Below are 19,781 nucleotides of genomic sequence, written 5' to 3' on the forward strand. Positions count from 1 at the left end.
TTTTTTTTTTTTTTTTTTTTTTTTCATTTTGGCAGAATGAATATGAGAAAGAAGGTAACAATTTACCGGGGAGTTAATTTAATGGGTCTGTTTCAATCTTGAGGATCATTACTTTAGGAGTGAAGTTAAAGTATTTTGGCCCATAGGATATTAAATTATCACATCTCAAATACTGTAGGATTATCTTTGGATATATATAGGTATATGAAGGACCTTTTAGAAAAAGAATTATGGAACATATTCTAATTTAAAATAATCCCAAACATTCTTCAATTAGGTCATTTGTTTGATTGTTAAGATGATGTTATTTTAGTGAAATAAATATAAATTCTCTCTTAAAATATTTTTGATAAGAGACTATAGGTTTAAAGTCTTCCACCACCTCAGTCTAATTTGATATTCTAAAAAATAATTATCTTTTTATTTTAATTTTTGTTTAGTGTTCTTCAACTTTATGTCACATTTATCTCAACTATTCCCACTTTACCAATAGAGTACATATTCTTATTTTATTCCATTTTTAATTTTCAAATGAAATATACGTTTGTCTCGTTTGTTCTTTTTATCACAATTTTTTTTTTTTTTTTTTTTTTTTTGAAAATGAATTCAATATAAATGAACATCAAATTTTAATTTTGTTTTAAAAACCAAAATAATATTATGTTTTTTTTATTGCAACTTCTTGTCATAGCTGCTCTTTAACAGGGCATCAAATTCATCTCTTTTGCCATTAGCCAACACTTCAATACTTGGATTAGACATGATTCTCAAGAACATATTCACCTTCTATCCCATACAATGTTTACCCCTTCAACGTCAAATCCAAAAGTAATTTTAATACACACATGATCATGATATAAACTTTTTTTCAATTAATATTATTGACAAATTTCATTTTGATTCTCTTGTTTATTTAACTGATAATCATGCCTCAGAATAAATGCTTTATATAGGAGGATATCTATGATGTAATTTGTATTTTTCTTTTCTAAAAAAAAAACCCTCAAAACAAAAAGTTATTCCTAGATAATTTTTTATGTTCGATGACGTGTCTCTCGGGTCTAGGCTTTGGGGCGGGCACGGTGCCTCTAATATAAGGGATCAAACCTCCGAGTCCTTGTTATGACAGCAAGTAAATAAATAAATAAATAACGTATGGTTTTATGATGAAATTTAGCATACAAAAGCATTATAAAAGCATGCTGAAACTTCTGCTTTTGTTGTGAAGAATCTACTTGACAAAAACTTTTAGAGAGAGATGAAGCAGGCAGGTCAAATGTTTGAGAAGGCAAAGCCATACTTGGGAGCAATAGCATTAAGATTTGGTTCTGCAGGAATGTCAATTATTTCTAAGGCTGCTCTAAACCAAGGAATGAACCAACTTGTTACCATTGTTTATCGTTACTCTATCGGTGCCATTGTTGTTGCTCCTTTTGCTTTCGTCTTGGATAGGTTGTTAATCAATTTCTTTTTCTCTAATCTTTATTTTTTTTTTGTTTATCACTGACCCATTTCCATGGCAGGAAAGTGAGACCGAAGATGACTCTCCCCATCTTCGCCAAGATTCTTCTACTCGGCTTACTCGAGTAAGAACTCGACCACCACCTTTTGATTGTTTATAGATATTCAACGGGATAAAATCGTTAGTTACATTGTTCGAGGATGCATATCAGTACAGTTTGAAATTAACGTAAAGTTATCTCTTACAGGCCTGTAATAGCCCAGAGCTTGATTTACGCTGGTACTAAATACACAACTGCAACTTTTGCAACAGCCATGTGCAATATTCTTCCGGCTTTTGCATTTATAATGGCTTGGATTTGCAAGTATGTATGCTTATTTATGCACAAACTCAAATACAGCTCTCTTATATTGTCCATGATCATAATGATGGTCTTTGTTTATTGCCTTGAAGAATGGAGAAGGTGAATATTAGAAGATTAAGAAGCCAGGCAAAGATTTTAGGGACTTTAGTTACAGTAGGAGGAGCAATGATGATGACTCTTATAAAAGGACCCTTGTTGAGTTTACCTTGGACCAAAGAGAACTCCAACCCTCACTCTTATTCAAGCCTTGGAAACAAGCAAGAACCTGTTAAGGCTGCCATTGTTATCTCCATCTCAAGTATCTGCTCCTCTGCCTTCACCATCCTTCTGGTAAAAACCCCTTTAGTTTGCCAATTGTTAAGTATCACTGTCCTTTTAAAAGTTTCAAACGGAATGGTACGACTGGTTCTAAGTTGCAACTGCAACACCATTTCCGGTCTCAATTTTCATCCAACATTATAATGAATTTTTACTTCTAGTTTTGAAACGTTTATAAAAGAGCAAATATAATATACATATAAATAATTTTTGAATGAAGGGATGTATGTTTGAAGTTTAGAGATAGTCTTTTATAATGAAAAACTCAATATTCATTGGTTCTTACAGGCACATACAATAAGGTCATACCCAGCTGAGTTCACACTAACAACTTTCATATGCTTGGCTGGAGCAGTGGAAAGTACTATTTTAGCGTTAGCATTTGAATGGAACAATCCAGCTGCATGGGCTTTACATGCAGACTCCATACTCTTAGCTGCCCTCTATGGTGTAAGCTTTCATTCTCCCAAAAAAAGAACAGAGTTAAATTTCCCCATTTAAAATGACTAAATTTAAGTTCTGTTATTCACAGGGAATAATATCTTCTGGAATTGCGTACTATATCCAAGGAGTGGTGGTGAAATTAAAAGGACCTGTATTTGTTACTGCATTCAATCCTCTCAGCATGGTCGTAGTTGCTGTGATTAGTTCTTTCATATTCGCCGAGAGGCTGCGCTTAGGAAGGTAATCTACATCGGGACTACGACTTCCTCCTTGCTTTTTAACGTGACATATTTCTTCTACCTTTTTGGTCTTTTTTTTTTTTTTTTAATTATTATTTTTAAAGTTCTTTAGTGGGTTTAACTTTCATTATAAATGACTTCTTTCAAGCACTCAACCGAAGTTCTTTTAGTGCTAATTTGGTGGTATTATTGTGTCTGCGCTTTAACGCCTCGCAACCAAAAATATTAGAAGTTTATTCTTAAGAGTACGTATTGTTCTGTCTTTCTACTTTTTTGAAATGACTTTTTAAGTACTTACTCGAAAATGGTGCTCTCCCGAAAAAAAATGCTTAGAAATGTCATTTTTTCAGGGTTATTGGAGCAGTTGTGATAATTATAGGCCTATACTTGGTTTTGTGGGGCAAGAGCAAAGATAAAGTTCCATTCAAAGTGGGGAATAACAATACTGATGAATTGCCAACTTCACTCCAAGACTCAACTACCACAAACCAGCAGCAGCCAAAGCCCTTAGATCAACAACATCTCAAAGCTGCTGCCCCAACAACAGTAAGCAACTGATCCGCTGCTTGAATTCCAATGCTGTCCTTCCAAAGGTGAAACAATTGAATTATATTAGAAGGACAATCGCAACCGTACAAGAGGGTTATTTCGTCTCTACACTTTTAAAAGTTTCAAATTTCATAGTTTATATCCCGTGCATGTCACATCAGCTAGATTTCGATAGTTCAACTGATTCTATTAGTGTAAGGACGAAATGGACCAAAAAAATAAATAAATAAAGTGTATAATTCTTGTCTATTAGATCGGTTTCTTGGATCAAATCATTTTAAAGCCATTAAAAAAAAAATTAATATGAACATTATAAATAAATTTAGAAGATCTTTCTATCCAAAAAGAAAATATCAATTTTTTTTCTTCATAATTATTATAGAAAAAGTTTTGTATAATAATAATGATCTCTTAATTTATAAGAATTTTTATCTTATGCATCAAATTACATTTTTATTTTTTATCAAATACATATCATAAATTTGGGTTTTTAAGCAATAAAAGATATGTATTAATAATTATTATGCAATGTTTATATTAATATTTTCTAGCATAAATATTAATAATAAATTAAGAGCATGAAAATGGATGAGAAATTTAGCAGTGGCTGTGGCTGTCTCCTCTTCCTTCATGGAAATATGATATGGATGCCACATTTCACAAAATCTAAATGGAAATGGAAGTATGAGATAGATACCATTAGTAAATTTAAAATTTTAAAACCTTATTAAATAATTATTAAAATTTATAAATCTATTAAACATAAATCTAAAACTCATGGTTTAATTTTTTTTTTCTAATTTATAAAATTCAACCTGTTTTTTTAGTTCAACAATTATACATTATAATTAATATATTTATCCATATATTTTCATATATTCGTGTCTGCCAATATGTATTTTATTGATCATCAACATTTTTGTTTCTATAAATAATCTTTATTTAACTAATGTATTTATTTTAATATAACAAATGAAATATGTAAATGCTTTCAAAAGTGTTTTTAAATATTTAAAAAAAAAACTTGAAAATTCCATCCAAACGTACTTGAAATAATTTTGTCCACACCTTTGGGATGCATGGTGGCCACATTTTTTAAAACATAATTTATTCAATTTTTTAATAATCCTTAGCATAGTGGTATATGACTTTAGCGGACTCTTCGTTAATCTAAATCATCAACTTTGATTTTACCTCTACTATCGGTCAAGTCATCTAGTTCGACCTTATTTCTACGATAGACCAAGATCTCTCATTAGCAACATCACATCTCATCGCTAACTCGATTCCTAACAATACGACCTATGCATCGTGAGGTATTCCCATGTTGTGGGATAGTTTGGCCATCTTGCCTTATTGGATCACGTTGGAAACTGATGCATGTGTCATCATTTCATCTAAAGATATATTTTACAAATATATATATATTTATTTTTGTAAAATACAATATATATATATATATATATATATATATAGCATTTTAATATTTTGAAATTTGCAAGGACGTTAATATTTAAATAAATCTTCTAGAAATAGAAGAGAAAAGAAATCCTGCCCGCGGGCTCCTAGGGCAGGGACGAAATAGGATGAACTGCTTCATGTCGATGCTTATGGGCTGGGCCTTGAAGTATAGTGGGCCGCTTGAGAAGATGGGCTAGGTCCAGGTACGCGTTTGTAGTTCGACGCTTCTTTTAATTCCTCCATTAAAGGCCGGGCCCAATCAATTCGACCAATGGGCTGAAAGCCCATTTACCATGATCTCCCTATTAAAACGGCCCAAAATGGGTGCGGTTAAAGTCAATAAAAAATTAATAACTCTTAATTAAATTATTTTAAATAACAAATTTATTTAAGAGTTATTCTATCTACTATAATTATATATTTTTATTTCTAACCACTTAAATATTTTAATTTTTTAAAGTAAACAATCTATCTTTTCATTAAAAAAATACTTAAATTAAAATTTTTCAATACTTCTCATTTTTAAATAAAATATTAATTTTTTAAAAATTGCGTGTAGAAAAATCATTTTTATTTTTATTAAAAAAAAAAAACATTATATTCCAAACAGTTGGTGTCTCTATCTACGAGATCCACAAGCAAATGATTCGTTCACTATGAAATGTTCATAAACAACAAATCACCCTTCTCATGTTTTTCAGAGTTCAAAACAATTTGAAAAAAAAAACTTTTTTTTTGCGTTGAAAATGGCTCGAAACGGGGACGATTTGATCAGTTTCTTACCAGATGAAATGCTTAGACTCATACTATCCCTTCTTCCCTTTGAATCAGCCGTTGAAACGAGCCTGCTTTCTTCCCGATGGCGAAGGCTTTGGAATTCAGCTCTGGTGCGGTTCGGAGCCATTGACGATGTTGCTCAAGAAGTTGCTTCGTTTTTCAATCACTTCAATCAGCTTCCCATTAAGCATCCAAGAAGGCTTCAATATCACTTTGGCAAAGATGGTCTCCTTTTAGCTTCCATTGCTGCTGATGATAAGCTTCACTTGGATTTCTCTGCTGGAAGCTCTGTGTTTCCATGGCAGTTTGATTGGGAACTCAAGTTTGATACTCATAATCCATCTCCATTTGCTTTTAATATCAAATCTTTGTGTCTTAAATCTGTGAGTTGCCTTACAAATCAGGCTGTTTCCTCCCTCGTTTCGAGTATTCGGGTTCTTGAGAGTTTGAGGATCGATCGGTGTTGTGGATTCCGTTCGCTTTGCGTTGGTTCGAGTCCGAAACTTTCGAGGCTGACTGTTTTGGATTGCTTGGACTTGAGATTTTTACATATTAGATGTTCGAATCTTCGATCCTTTCGGTTTCGAGGACGACTTCCGAGGATTCGTCTCGAGAGTCATTTTAACTTGCAGGACGCTATGCTTGATTTTAGACAAGGCCTTGGATGCAATAATTTGAAGATTAGTGAGTTTGATCCATGCCTCTTGACCATAAAAAATGCTGCTACTCTTACACTGTGCGGATGGAATTACGAGGTAAATCCAAGCTCACCACTAGTAGATATTGTTTGTTACGTATGGTCGTTAGTCTTACGGATTTTAAACGTGTCTATTAGGAAGAGGTTTCCACACTCTTATAAGGAATGTTTTGTTTCTCTCTCCAACCAATGTGAGATCTCACAATCCACCTCCCTTGGAGGTCTGGCGTTCTTGCTGGCACACCGTCCAGTGGCTGGTTCTAATACTATTTATAACAGCATAAATCCACCATTAGCAGATATTGTTGCTTTGGATCATTACGTATCGCCGTCAGTCTTACGGTTTTAAAATGTGTCTACTAGGGAGAGATATTCACACCCTTATCAGGAATGCTTTGTTTCCCTCTCCAACCGATGTAGAATCTCACAATCCACCTCCCTTGGGGGTTTAACGTTCTCGCTGGCACACCACCCTGTGTCTGACTCTAATACCATTTGTAACAGTCCAAGTCCACCACTAGCAAATATTGTCTGTTTTGTCCAATTACGTGTCGTCGTTAGTGTCACGTTTTTAAAACGCGTCTACTAGAGAGAGATTTCTACACTCTTATAAAAAATATTTTGTTCTCCTCTCCGACCGATGTGGGATCTCAAAATCCACCCCCCTTGAAAGCCAGTGTTCTCGTTGGCACACCGCTCGGTGTCTTAGATCTGATACCATTTATAACAGTCCAAGCCCACCACTAACAGATATTGTCCGCTTGAACCCGTTACGTATTGCCGTCAACCTCACAATTACAAAACACGTCTATTAAGAAGAGGTTTTCACACTCTTATAAAAAATGTTTCGTTCTCTTCTCTAATCCATGTGAGATCTCGCAACAAAACCTTGGCTAATCAATGAATATTTGTTGTGTTGCAGGCACTGATCTGGCCTTCAATAGCTTCTTTACAAGGGAACTTCATATTTTATCATCTTAAAGAACTATGGTGGATTGGTTATTCAAATGAAGAACACAATAGTAATGCATTGCTCAGCTTCCTCCAAATGTGTCCCGCCTTAGAGCGACTCTTCGTCACGGTTCGTTTCGTTCGTTTCTCGTAACTTTCTTGACGATAAAATCAATTATTTGGGGTTAAGAGTTTCAATCTGCAGCCATGAAAAGGTCTACTTTGTGCAAACTCTGTGCAGATTGATCCTAAAAGCTACAGCACACCGAGCAAGCCGATGTACTCGAAGAACGTATGGAGACGAGCGAAATCGGAGCATCTAAAACTTGTAAGTTTGAAGGGGTTTACGGATGAGAATGAAGAAATGTCATTGATTAAGGTGATAAAAGAGGTGGTTTGTGTGAGTCCAGTGTTCATCTCAGCAATTGATCATAGCACCAAAGCAGAGAAACATGGATCAAATGGAGGAAACTCTTCCTCTAAGCTGGATGATGAACAACAAATATGGCCTAAACATCCTCACATGAATCTTTAGTTACCAAAATTTTACTGTCATTGAGTTTGCAATAATATGTAAATACTCGAACTACTTTACGTCTCAAACGGGTCTGAAAGCTCGAGTTTGAAGGTTAAATGAATTTCTAAGTGGTTAAAAAAGTGTTCATCAGCGGTTGAAAAGTCGGTCCAAACAGACTCGAAAACTACGTAACTTGACTCTCACATGAAAGCTCAGAACTCTCTCAAATGAATCTAAAAGCTCGAGTTTGAAGGCCAAATGACTTTAACGTGCTTGAAAAAGTATTCTTCAGCTCTTGAAAAGTCGGTCCAAATAGACCCTGAAACTACGTAACTTTACCCTCACATGAAAGCTCAGAATTCTCTCAAACTACTAGACGTCTCAAACGGATCTAAAAGCTCGAGTTTGAAGGCCAAATGACTTTCAAGAGCTTAAAAATGTGTTCTTCAGCTCTTGAAAAGTCGGTCCAAACAGACCCTAAAACTTGACCCTCACATGAAAGCTCGAAACTCTCTCAAACGAATCTAATAGCTCGAGTTTGAAGGCCAAATGACTTTCAAGAGCTTAAAAAGTCGATCCAAACAGGATCTAAGACCACGTAACTTGAACAAACCTTATAGATTTGAACGAAGCGGGTTCATATTGAGATGAAATTTCATCAACGATAACGAAAATGTCACATCGAACGGGTCCCCAGCTCAACCAATAAAGTCCTCCTAAGTTCAATATTAAAAGAGATAAGAGATTGCATCAATCACTATCAGGCAAAGTCCTTAAAATACAAGGTCAGCTCCCACCACTCTCTGATGTACCTTTTTTTGGTATAAAATTGTGTTCTTATTCTTTGATAATCAATATAAAACCTTTGACTGATTCTTTGTTAATGAAAATCTTCAATGGAGGAATCAACACTTAACATTATAAATAAAAAGAGTCTAATCTGTATGAATAAGTCAAGAAAAACTAAGCCAAAAAAATCATTCCTGATTTGACCACCAGAATTTAAAAGACAAACAAACCATCACTCCAAAATTTGCAGCTCAATCTCTCAGCTATATCCAAATTATGCAAGAGTGTGGGGTCGGAGATGTGATTATCAGCCTCGACCGCGTCGTATATCCACTGTCGGTCAACTTATTTGTCTAAATAAACCTATACATCAATAAGCAATCAATTTAACTAGCAACACGCTTCAACTTATTTGTGTTAGACACGTGTTAGAGACTCGAACTCTCTCGTACTTGTTAGTGTAGTAGATGTGTTAGACACTGTTGCTAACGGTAAGCTCACATTTTGAAGCCATTGATTGCTAACGGTAAACTAAGTACTATACTTATTGACCATGTTTTTTTAATACAACAAATACGGAGTCCGAAAATTTGAAGCTCAAATCTCAATGAAAGAAGTACATGTCAATTATCATTAACCATAGCTAATGTAGGCTGGTATCTTGCAAAGTATCAAAATTGTCATTTCTCTAATAGGTTGGTAGATACCATACTTTAAAAATATTTATTTCGGTTTTTAACTTTTGTTCATTTTAGTCAATGTACTTACAAAAGGCGCAATTTAGTCCTTCGTCCCTATATTTATAAAAAGTGACTCAATTTAAATCTCTGTTTCTGTCGCTAAGTGCATCCCGAGCCTACAATTCTAATGATTTCGTAGATACCCTTTTATCCTATTTTCGTTCAAGCCTACAGTTCTAATGATTCCGTAGATACCCTTTTATCTTACTTTCGTTCGAGTTCGAGCCTGCAGTTCTAATGGTTCGAGTTCGAGCCTGCAGTTCTAATGATTCCGTAGATACCCTTTTATCCTACTTTCGTTCGAGCCTGCAGTTCTAATGATTCCGTAGATACCCTTTTCTCCTACATTCGTTCGAGCCTGCAGTTCTAATGATTCCGTAGATACCCTTTTCTCTTACATTCGTTCGAGCCTACAGTTCTAATGATTCCGTAGATACCATTTTCTCCAACTTTTGTTCGAAGAACTAATTCCTTGAGGAAAAATCTTGTAAGAGAATAAAGTGAAAAGGAAACGGATTTGTTGGGTTAAACACAACCAAAATTGAAAAGCTATTGATTAATTGTAACGACATATATACAAAGGTTACAAACGTATCCTTTCTCTTTAACTTCCCAAGATGCTTAACAGTTTGATCGATCATTCATACACAGAGAGGGAGTTTTTGAAGTGGAAAATAAAATTTAGAAAATGAAAACCACACCTAAAATTTGAACCCACCCTCTATTCTAATAATCATCATCAATAAACAAATCAATATACCATAGAGACAAACCCAATGAATCGATGCTTGCCTCCTAAAGAATATGGATTTGGCCTTCAAGGGAAGGCCTCTCTCTCCGTCAAACTCCACCAAAAACCTCCTACTTCTGTACCCTCCCCTACCGTACCGGTGCTGCTGCCTCGACATGTAAACTCTTTTCGAGTTTCTGCCCCAGCCCGAAACCCCTAGCTATGTGTGAGCCACGAAAGAAGTTCTTTTTATCAGAAACTCGAACTGGCCAGAGGGAGCTAAGCTAATGAAGGCAGAGACCAAAACTTAACATGTCTTGAACCGTATCTTAAATAAGTCGATGTTGCCGCAAACCCTTACCGAAATGTGGCTGCATCAAGCGGACGTATAGGCCGTTCTTGGCTACCAAGGAATCGTGAGTACCTTCCTCCACTATTCGGCCTCCATTTAGTACCACGATATTGTCGACGTGTCTCATCATTGCAGCTCTATGGGCAATCAGGATGGTTGTTTTGTTTCCCATGATCAAAGTGTCGAGAGCCTCTTGCACGACCCGACTCGACTCAGATTCAATTGAGGAACTTGCCTCGTCCAACAAGAGGATCGGTGCGTTCTTCAATACTACCCGAGCAATTGCAATTCTCTGTTTCTGCCCTGGGGTTAGATCCACACCCCTCATTCCTACATGTGTGTCATAACCATGAGGCAGGCTACTAATGAAATGATGAGCATTTGCTATTCTAGCAGCCTCTTTCATTTCAGCTTCACTAGCATTGTGCCTTGCATATATAATGTTTTCCCTTATGGTTGTTGAAAAGATTATAGGTTCCTGCTGAACAAGACCTAAGTGATTCCTCAACCATCTCAAGTTATAGTTCTTCAAATCTCGACCATCCAACAAAACTTGACCAGCAACGGGGTCATAGAACCTCTCGATCAACGATATTATCGTGCTCTTTCCTGACCCAGAAACACCCACCACAGCCACGGTCTGCCCACCATTGACTTTAAGACTGAAATTGCTCAATACCAAAACTTCAGGACGAGTAGGATAACAAAAGTCTATGTTTTTCAGCTCAATACTTCCATAGACGTTAGGAGGCTTCAATGCGGAATTATCATCGGGTTCAATCTTCGGTACACGGTCTATGATCTCAAATACTGAAATGAGTGACTTGCGCCGTTTAAGTATGTATGGAGCCAACCCGAAAGGTTCCACCAAAGCAAATGTTGCAAAAGAGAACACCATGTACACTTTAAGAGCAGAAGGCAGATCCATATAGCTTTTGTTGACAGCAAATGCAGTGTACCAAAGAAGAAGGGCATTACAAGCAAAAAGCAGAAACTGTGAAAAGCCAAATGCAAAACCAATGGCCATCCCATGAAGGAAGCTCTGCTTAAAAATTTTCTTCAGTTGCAATCTGTAGAGTTCCATAACCTTGTTTCCAGCACAGAATGCTACTACGGTGTATATATTTCTAACTGCATCTTCAAGAACCAAAGATGCTTTCCGGTGCATCTCCTGGATACCCCTTGAAAATCCAGCAAGCCATAACTTCTGCAGTATTCCACAAAAATTTATACACCACACGTGTGAGAGATTATATCGAAAAATGTACACATTTTATTCAAGCTTAAAAGCTCATGGACCAAAATGCTACCAAACTCAAAACCTCAAGACCAAAAGTGTAAATTTTCCAATCAACTTACCTACAAATCTTAAGACGTTAGAGGACTAAACTCCTTTAATACCAGCTAAGGATATTAAACTAAAGAAGTGGAGTCTAAAGGCTCTACATATTAATGCGTGGAACCAAAGTTCTCAACCTGCCCAAAGTTTAGTTATCCGTCGGGGCAGAAACTGAACCACTGTCCAATGTTCTATTTCCCCTTTCTTCACTTGTTCTTTCTTTTTATTTGTTAGCACAGATGGGTGGCAGATTGAGTGTGCGTGCGTTGACTTAAAAGGTCTGGCTAGTATTTGCTAGCATTGCCCTTGGAAGATAATTTGGAAAACTAAAAACTGAACTAGAAAGTAACAACGCATACGAACCTGTGCAATGGCAGAAACAGTTAACACTGGTAACGTTGCCAATGCCACAAGTGCCAATCGCCATTGTAATAACATCCCAATAAGAAGTGCTACAATAACAGCAGCACTATCTTGAATAAATATGGAAAGTCGGTTGCTAAAAGTAGCTCGTACAAATGTAGCATCATTTGCCAAACGCATGGATAGAGTGTCTGCGCTGTTCTCCTCTTCATCAAACCATCCAACTTCATTCCGTAGCATTGCTGAAATGCATATACAATTATATTCCAAGTAGGAAAAACTATACACAAATTATAAAATAAAACAGTAAACATTCACCTGAAAACATCATTCTCCTAACTCGCTCTGTCATTTTCTCCCCCATTATGCCAAAGTAAAAATGTTGAAGAAAATTGGCAATAACTGTGACAAAACCCATGCAAGCAATGATCAAGCACCATTTGTCTACTTCCTGCCGTATGCTATGGCCTTCATCCCTTTTGTAATATGCTGTTATTATCAGAGCAATTACATATGCGAGAAGGGGATTGAAAGATCCAAAGATAGCAGCACCAAGACTTCCTAAGACGGCATAAAGCCACTCTGCAAAACTAAGCTCAGCAAGCCTCCAAAAGGATGGTGACTTTTTATGCTTTGTATCCTTTTCTTCCTTTGCTTTCATTCGGAAGTCATCGGATTGACTGTGTAGTCTACTGAAAGTCTGGGAATGGGAACGTTCACTTTTGGGATCAGATGTCAAGAGAGGCGAAATAGGTGACTCAGGGTCTGAGCCATTTGATGTTTGACGATGTGCAGCTTGAACATCAATTTTGGGCAACTCTGGGAGTCTCATTTCAAAACTATCCTGCCGCATAATTGATGGTTCCTTGTCAACAGAAGAATCTAAGATTTGACCATTTTCCAACATCTTTTCAGGAGGGGGGCTTGGAACTTTAGGTGATTCATGAGAGTTGTTATAAACACCATCCACTGGCCGATAAACACCAGGAATTCTTTGTAAAGATGGTGACTTCAACATTTTAGGGGATGATGGTTCTTGGACACTGTGACTTGCAGAAGAATCCTTTTCAATTTGGAAAGTTGAAGTATCCTTGTAGTTTCTGACTGGCATCCTGAATAAAGTCATCATATAAAAGCTATTCAGGGAAAATAATCGAGAATTTCAACTATCAAGAGACACAATATGAATTCCAATTTTCTTTTTCCCCAGAAAAAACAGAGTTCAAGAAGAAAGTGGAAGTATGAAAAGGAAAGATAAGAAATCCAACCATAGCTACAGAGATCTAAAAAATTGCCTCCAATTGGAATTTTAAAACAGCAGAGCTCCATTTACAATTATCTCCTGATATGTAGTTAGGTTTATTTTGGCTTGGTTTTATGGGAGATGTTTTTGAATGTCCTTTTATATTATTTTGTATACTTCCATTCCTACTCCATAAAAGCTCGGTTTCTATCAAAATAAGAAACAAACAACAATTAACAATCTTGTTCATACAATGGAAATTTGGGAAAACCTGCTAAAATTTCTTTTTCAATCCATACGAGGTGAGGGAAGGGATTTAAACCCAGAATGGATGCATTCAAGTGGGTATTTTTTTTCAGTTGAGCCATCAATAAAAAAAAAATTTGCAGAAGTTGTCCAGAGGAAAAAATCTCTGACAGCAGAAACTAACAAGCTGAATGTCAAAAGAATATACACCACATAGAAAATTAACAACGCAGGACTCTTAATTATACCTTCTGGGAAGCTTTGCAGCTTCTTCACATTTAAGAAGTTCTGTGTAAAGGCCATCAAGGCTCAACAATTCATCGTGTGTGCCCATTTCAACAAGTTGACCCTCCTCCATAACAGCAATGTAATCTGCATTCCGTATTAGACTAAGCCGCCGAGCTATAATTATTGTTGAACGTCCCAGCATGAGAAGATCAAGAGCAGCTTGCACAGTTTTTTCAGCCTCGAAATCAAGACCACCAGTTACCTCATCAAGCAGCAGAATAGATGGATTTAAAAGCACCGCTCTTGCAATTGAGAGTTTTATTTTCAGCTCCTCCATCAGCTCAATTCCAGCCCTACCTACCTGATGAATGAAAGTTTTAAAAAATAAAAAATAAAAAACAAAAGGGGAAGTTGGAACTCATTGAACAATAAATGAAAGAACTCAACCATAATCTTCACATGGCTTTTGGCTTACCTGTGTGTCATATCCTTTCTCAAGAGAGCTAATAAACGTATGTGCATGAGCTATTTTAGCAGCTTCTTCAATTTGATCAAGAGTAGCATTTCGCCCATACGCAATATTATCTCGTATACTCAAACTTAGCAAGGCAGGTTCTTGTGTCACTAATCCTATCTGACTTCTTAGCCACTCCAACTTGAGGTTCTTTATATTTTCTCCATCCAAAAGGACTTCTCCTGCAGCAAAAAAATAGGCAGATAGTTTGAGGAGATAGGAAACATCTTGAGATGAACTTTCATTAAAGCCCTCGAGGAAAGGATTGTGAGGAACCAACAGAAGCAAGAACACAAAATTGTACCTAGCGTGGGATCATAAAATCGCTCCATGAGTGGGATTATACTGCTTTTTCCAGATCCATTTCTCCCAACGAGTGCCACAGCTTTTTTCGCAGGCACAGTGAGGTAAAATCCACTCAAAATAGGAATTTCAGGGCGAGATAGATAGCTAAAATACACATTACGAAATTCAATATTTCCTTGAATGGAAGATGGGGTGACTCCATCCTGGTTACTTGAAGATGACGACCGACTTATCATCTCAAAAAGTCTATAAGCAGCTATTCGTCCTTGGTCAAATGAATAGAAGTTCGTAGCAGCTTGGTTTAACCCGCTACAGAAAAATAATATATATAAGGAGAAGTAGGAGGGAGAGACAAGTTTAAACTTTGAAGAAAAAAATTGAAAAACGCACTCACAGGCCACTTAAAATTACAGCAAATAGTGCTGTTATAATCTCTCCTCCATGAGCTTTGTGATGTGTGACCAAGAACCTTCCAACCCAAAGTTGCAAAGCACAGGAACATATTGCAAGCCCATAAGTGAATCCAAGCCCGAGACCTTGCACAAGGCTTATCAATATTCCATATCTAAGAGTTGCTTGTAACGATGTTGCATAAGAATACTTGGCTAATGTTTCGTTAGTGAACGCATACAGCGTCCTGACATAAGAGACTGCCTGCATATTAAGTTTAATATTCATTTCAAAACAATGGAACTCATACATTTTCCATAGATCAAGTCAATAATTTCCCATTCCTACACAATACATAATATTTACATGAAATCATGAAGAAAAGGTTCATACTTTCACAGAATACAAAATGAACTTTACATCTTTTTTTTTAGTTTATATCTCACACACATACGTACTCAAACAAATGCTCTCAAAGAAAAATTATTTGCTTTATTGCAGTCCTGAAGGATGTAGAGTTCTCACATGAAGCCGTGAAACAGAATCTAGAGCTCCTTTTCATCCACTATCCATTTCCTAGATGGCCAAAAGCTTTGAGTAAAATTATTTAACTTGATATATTTCCAATTGTTTAGCATATTGTCGGCTCTAATAAGTGTGTCGTATTTATTTTTAGAAAAATCTTGGTTTTTTTTGTTTGGGGGGGGTAATCTAAGACTAATATGCCTGGAAAACGAGGCTTTGGGGTATGCAATGCAAATGAACATGTTGATGTTTTTTGCATCAGTTGATTCAAAAGCACTTTTTTTATCTATGCCACTTATAAGATATGGATAGTCATCATCATCCTCCATTTCGACTTTTGCATATGCTTTCTTCCTATTCCTAATAATATAATATTTCTCACCCTCCTTCTAACGTTGGTCGTTCTCTCTTTCCCAACACCTCTCTCTTTCGTTCATTCCTCCCTCACATCTCCATCTCTATCTCCCACTATGCCCCCACTTCCCCCTCCCCCTAAACCCTCTTTCCCCCTTCTCCTCCCTCAATCACCCTTAATTTGATTGTGAATTTCTTTTCTTTTTTAAAAAAAAAATTGAAATCCAATTTTAAAAAATTTGATTCAGTTAGGTATACAAAAGGCTGGTATATTTCTGCACACACAGGAAATATTTAGACTTAAAGCTGAAATTCAAATTAAAAATGAAATAAGATTATTTTAGTGATTCATTTCTAAATCAAATAGATATGCCATTGAAATAAATTAGTATCATCTATCAAAATCTAAGACAGTGTCCTGTGTATTCTCTCCCTCTCCCTCTCCTCTCATCTCAAACCCCTCTCTCCCTCCCTCCCAACCTCCCATAATGCCAAAATGATCCTCTCCTTCCTTCGATATATGGTATATACTGAGCACCCCAATCATGTACTTATTACTAAAAATACTAAAAGGAACATGTACAAAGAGAAATCCAGGAATACGACATCCCGTTGAAAAATTACAAAACACTCTGCCAGCTACACAACACGATTAAAACCATTCTCGAGATCAATAAACTTCAACTACCTTCTATCCATATTATAAAAGGCAGAGCTGTGGGTATGACTTCGCAGTGATATGGATCCACTAAACTAACACGCGAAGGATAGAATGGTAGGTGCTTTAACAATATTAGAAGTGCAAAAATACCAAAAGTCTCCTGATGATGTAGGGGGAGTGGGGACCATGGTCCCCTGAAAGAAGCAAGGAAAGGAAAAATAATGCACCTGCTCTGCAATGCTAGCAGCTTCAGCATATGCATCTTGAATATTTTCAGCAAGCCTGTGAAGAAATATATTTGATATTCCTCCAGCAGCAACTATGAAAGGACCAGTGGCCAAAGTTATGAGAGCAATCTGCCAGCAGTTGATGAATCCAATGATGAGGCCACTGAAGAATGTAGCCATGTTGTGTATGTAGTTTCCAACCTAAAAAGAGTGCACAAATTACGGCGATAGTCGGAAAAAATCCCAATGATTACATAGAAGAAGAACAAAACAACATAGATTGAATTTTATTCCCAAACCCCAATGGGAGTCCAGGACATACTTTTTCACTGAGAGCAGACTGAATGAGCAGCACATCACTCAAAACTTGGCTCACAATATCCCCATTGTTGCCATATGTATCAAAGAAACTCATATCCTGATTAAGTAGCACTTGAACATATCTGGATCGAATGACAGCAGTTTGCCTTTCACCAGTCAGAATCCAGCATGAAACCTCTATCACATGGACAAGTTAGTTGATCGCCAATAAAACCAAATTAAATATGAAAAAGGAATTTAAGATAAAACTGACATCCAATAATATTAGATCTTACCAATCCAACCAGCAACGAAAACACCAATAGCAATATAAATGACTCTTAAAGCAAGCTGCAAAGAAACGAAGTCCAAACTAAAAAATTAGCATTTCTCACTAATTATGACGCGGGCATTTTCTGAGCATACAGAATTATAATTGAAAGAATTAATGTGTTTAAGTACGTAATTTCACAGATGGGAAAAATTCAAAACAAAACAAGCATGAACCATGTACAGAATTACACTCCAATCAGTACTCCATTCTGAAACCAATCACCAAAGGGAATTGGGTTAACAAAAATAGAGTATGAATACAACCAAAAGGCATGTTTCTAACACAAGCTACATCCACCATATCTTTTCGAAGCCAAGCACCAGAGTTACGAGTTCATAAACTTACAGCTACATCAGGATTTAAGATTGCAAGTAGTATTTTATTTATCACAAATATTCAGACCACCAACTAGTTACATTGAGTGATGAGAAAAGCAAATGGAATATCGAGAAAAAAGGAAACTAATATTTCTATTAAAAGAATAAAGCTTCAAAATGAAAGATTCTCTTAGTCCCACTACCAAAGAAAACCAATCAAAAGAAAAGAGAATCACTCCGGAACCTATATTCTAAGCCCAGCCACCTTGACCAAGAAAATTAGCTCAGTAACAGTCCAGTTCCGGCACTCAATACTAAATTTTAGCAATTCCCTGATAAACAAACACAGCGATCACCAGAGGCATACAACAAATCCCCAGAAGGAGAGTTTCCAATAATCAGTTACTGACCTCCCTAAATCTCTGATACTGCTCATGCTGAGGAATCCTCTGCACATGGACAATCTTAGCAAAGTAGTGGAGATAAACGACCAAAGCAGTACCGTGAGCTGCAGCGGCAATCGATCCAACGACCATGAGAGTCCAATCAAGCCGGTCGGCACATGCAAACAGCCGCGAAAACGGCACAGCAGCAGGAGGCGGCTCAATCTCCTCAGGCTCCTCGATCTCCTCCGGCTCCTCAAGCCGCTCGCCGGTAGGGTCGTTACCAGGGTCAAGGTACGGAGACGGAGACTCCGGCGGCTCCGATACCTCAGACACAGGAGTCAAGGGCTGTATATGAGGTGGAGACCACCCAAACAACCCCCTAGAGATCATCATCTTGAAGAAGAAACCCTAATCCCCTACCTCACCCTCCGTCAATCCCAAAACAGAGAAACAAAAACCCTAATTCCCCCTAAATTTAGCCACAGATCTGCTAACTTTAGTGGAAACTTTCCTGTACCCAAAGAAACATACAAAAAAATTGTCCTGTTTCTAGGGTTTCAGAATCACCCTCTCCCCTTCTTCTCCTTCTTCTTCTCCTTCTTCTTCTCCTCCTCCTCCTCCTTCCTTCGTTCCTCCTCTGTGGAAGTGTTCTTGTCTCCTTTTTTCAGTTTTTTTTCCTTTTTTCTTTTTTCTTTTTCTCTTTCTTTCTCGAAAGAGAGAACCAACAAATGGTTATTGCAGCTGCGTGAGAGTGAGTCAAAAATGGCGGAGACACCCGGCAAATGTTTGACTCGCCCAAACTATCACCCCAAAAAATAAAACAAATTATCATATACATTTATATATATATATATATATATATATATATATATATATATATATTATTTCCCTTTTGCCCTTCTTTTAACGGTCAAATGCAGGCGATGCGTTTCAACATTTTGAGTACGGCTACTGCCTTTGACAACTCACCCATCTCATAATTCAAACTAATTTTGAATTAATCCCAATAAATCCTATCCTAAAATTAATATAAAAATTAAAAATATTTAACATTTAAACGCAATTTCCTAATTATTAATATAATTTTAAAAAAAAGGTCGATCGTTTGAATTAGGGTATAAATTCTGTTCATACTGCTTGTTCACGTCACCAATACAATGAAGCTAAAATTTTATGTGGGTGACCAAGAGTGTATATATGGTATGTAGAAGTCAATGGAAATGAAAAACTTATAAGGTAATGATGACACGTGGCAGAATTGGGTGAAAGTAGCGGTGAGATTAGCAAGAGAGGGCGGGAGACATAATTGAAGTGTTCTCTCTCAATGAATGACAGACCATTTTCTCTGTGTGTTGGTCTTTATTGTTGAGCGATCATGTGCACTTTTTAGAGTGCTATTATGGCTCTGCTTTTTTGGGTTTCTTTGTGGGTTCGACCCCATTTTCCTAATTCTTTTAAATAAAATAAAATATATATTAAATAAATATTTTAAAGCGAAAGAAAAAGTGGTTTTTTTTAATCAAAATTAAAGATAGATGGATAGAGACATGTCATTAATTCCTTTTAATTTCTTCTTCTCTTTTGTGAACCTCAATTACAAAATGATTTATGATCATGGAAATTTGTTCATAATTTTATTTCTAGAATTAATATTTTTT

The 19,781-nt window shown here is 36.5% G+C and overlaps 3 protein-coding genes across 5 annotated transcripts in view; 2 read left to right on the forward strand and 1 right to left on the reverse strand.

Annotated features, from left to right (window-relative positions):
- LOC111444884 (WAT1-related protein At2g39510-like) overlaps positions 1-3,628 on the forward strand; it is a 5,449-nt gene extending 1,821 nt beyond the window's left edge. Inside the window, exons 3-9 of one of the 2 annotated variants that reach the window (XM_023082990.1) lie at positions 1,229-1,452; positions 1,524-1,586; positions 1,710-1,826; positions 1,916-2,156; positions 2,433-2,594; positions 2,677-2,828; positions 3,178-3,628. In XM_023082990.1, the coding sequence (XP_022938758.1) occupies positions 1,259-1,452; positions 1,524-1,586; positions 1,710-1,826; positions 1,916-2,156; positions 2,433-2,594; positions 2,677-2,828; positions 3,178-3,385 (1,137 nt within the window). In that variant the 5' untranslated portion in view covers positions 1,229-1,258 and the 3' untranslated portion in view covers positions 3,386-3,628. The remainder of the gene's footprint in view (positions 1-1,228; positions 1,453-1,523; positions 1,587-1,709; positions 1,827-1,915; positions 2,157-2,432; positions 2,595-2,676; positions 2,829-3,177) is intronic. The other variant, XM_023082991.1, reaches the window with a different exon arrangement.
- Positions 3,629-5,583: 1,955 nt separating this feature from the next.
- LOC111445442 (F-box protein At2g39490) lies at positions 5,584-7,797 on the forward strand. The gene is made up of 3 exons (XM_023083831.1): positions 5,584-6,369; positions 7,234-7,392; positions 7,504-7,797. Exons 1-3 carry the CDS (start codon positions 5,584-5,586, stop codon positions 7,795-7,797), a joined length of 1,239 nt encoding a protein of 412 aa, XP_022939599.1.
- Positions 7,798-9,827: 2,030 nt separating this feature from the next.
- On the reverse strand, positions 9,828-18,932 carry LOC111445011 (ABC transporter B family member 20). 2 transcript variants are annotated; one of them, XM_023083186.1, is made up of 11 exons: positions 18,148-18,932; positions 17,383-17,437; positions 17,109-17,284; positions 16,787-16,987; positions 15,024-15,283; positions 14,628-14,938; positions 14,285-14,505; positions 13,830-14,170; positions 12,411-13,204; positions 12,093-12,334; positions 9,828-11,597 (listed from the first exon to the last, which is right to left on the reverse strand). In XM_023083186.1, exons 1-11 carry the CDS (start codon positions 18,514-18,516, stop codon positions 10,368-10,370), a joined length of 4,200 nt encoding a protein of 1,399 aa, XP_022938954.1. In that variant the 5' UTR covers positions 18,517-18,932; the 3' UTR covers positions 9,828-10,367. The 2 variants fall into 2 exon arrangements, with proteins under 2 accessions (XP_022938954.1, XP_022938956.1); XM_023083188.1 differs by lacking the exon at positions 18,148-18,932 and adding an exon at positions 17,982-18,133 and having other exon boundaries at positions 9,834-11,597.
- Between the last annotated feature and the right edge of the window lie 849 nt (positions 18,933-19,781).

The sequence above is a fragment of the Cucurbita moschata genome, unplaced genomic scaffold (assembly GCF_002738365.1).
Source record: "Cucurbita moschata cultivar Rifu unplaced genomic scaffold, Cmos_1.0 Cmo_Scf00007, whole genome shotgun sequence".
Lineage (NCBI taxonomy): Eukaryota > Viridiplantae > Streptophyta > Magnoliopsida > Cucurbitales > Cucurbitaceae > Cucurbita > Cucurbita moschata.

What these genes read in the sequence shown, in the direction of transcription:
- LOC111445442 (XM_023083831.1), top strand. Translation starts at nt 5,584, where the DNA reads ATGGCTCGAAACGGGGACGATTTGATCAGTTTCTTACCAGATGAAATG. An exon ending in TGTGCGGATGGAATTACGAG is followed by an intron (nt 6,370 to 7,233) that starts GTAAATCCAAGC and finishes GTTGTGTTGCAG; the next exon opens with GCACTGATCTGGCCTTCAAT. An exon ending in TAGAGCGACTCTTCGTCACG is followed by an intron (nt 7,393 to 7,503) that starts GTTCGTTTCGTT and finishes AACTCTGTGCAG; the next exon opens with ATTGATCCTAAAAGCTACAG.
- LOC111445011 (XM_023083186.1), bottom strand. Translation starts at nt 18,516, where the DNA reads ATGATGATCTCTAGGGGGTTGTTTGGGTGGTCTCCACCTCATATACAG. An exon ending in CTGCTAGCATTGCAGAGCAG is followed by an intron (nt 15,284 to 16,786) that starts GTGCATTATTTT and finishes CTTAATATGCAG; the next exon opens with GCAGTCTCTTATGTCAGGAC. An exon ending in ATTTTATGATCCCACGCTAG is followed by an intron (nt 14,506 to 14,627) that starts GTACAATTTTGT and finishes TTTTTGCTGCAG; the next exon opens with GAGAAGTCCTTTTGGATGGA.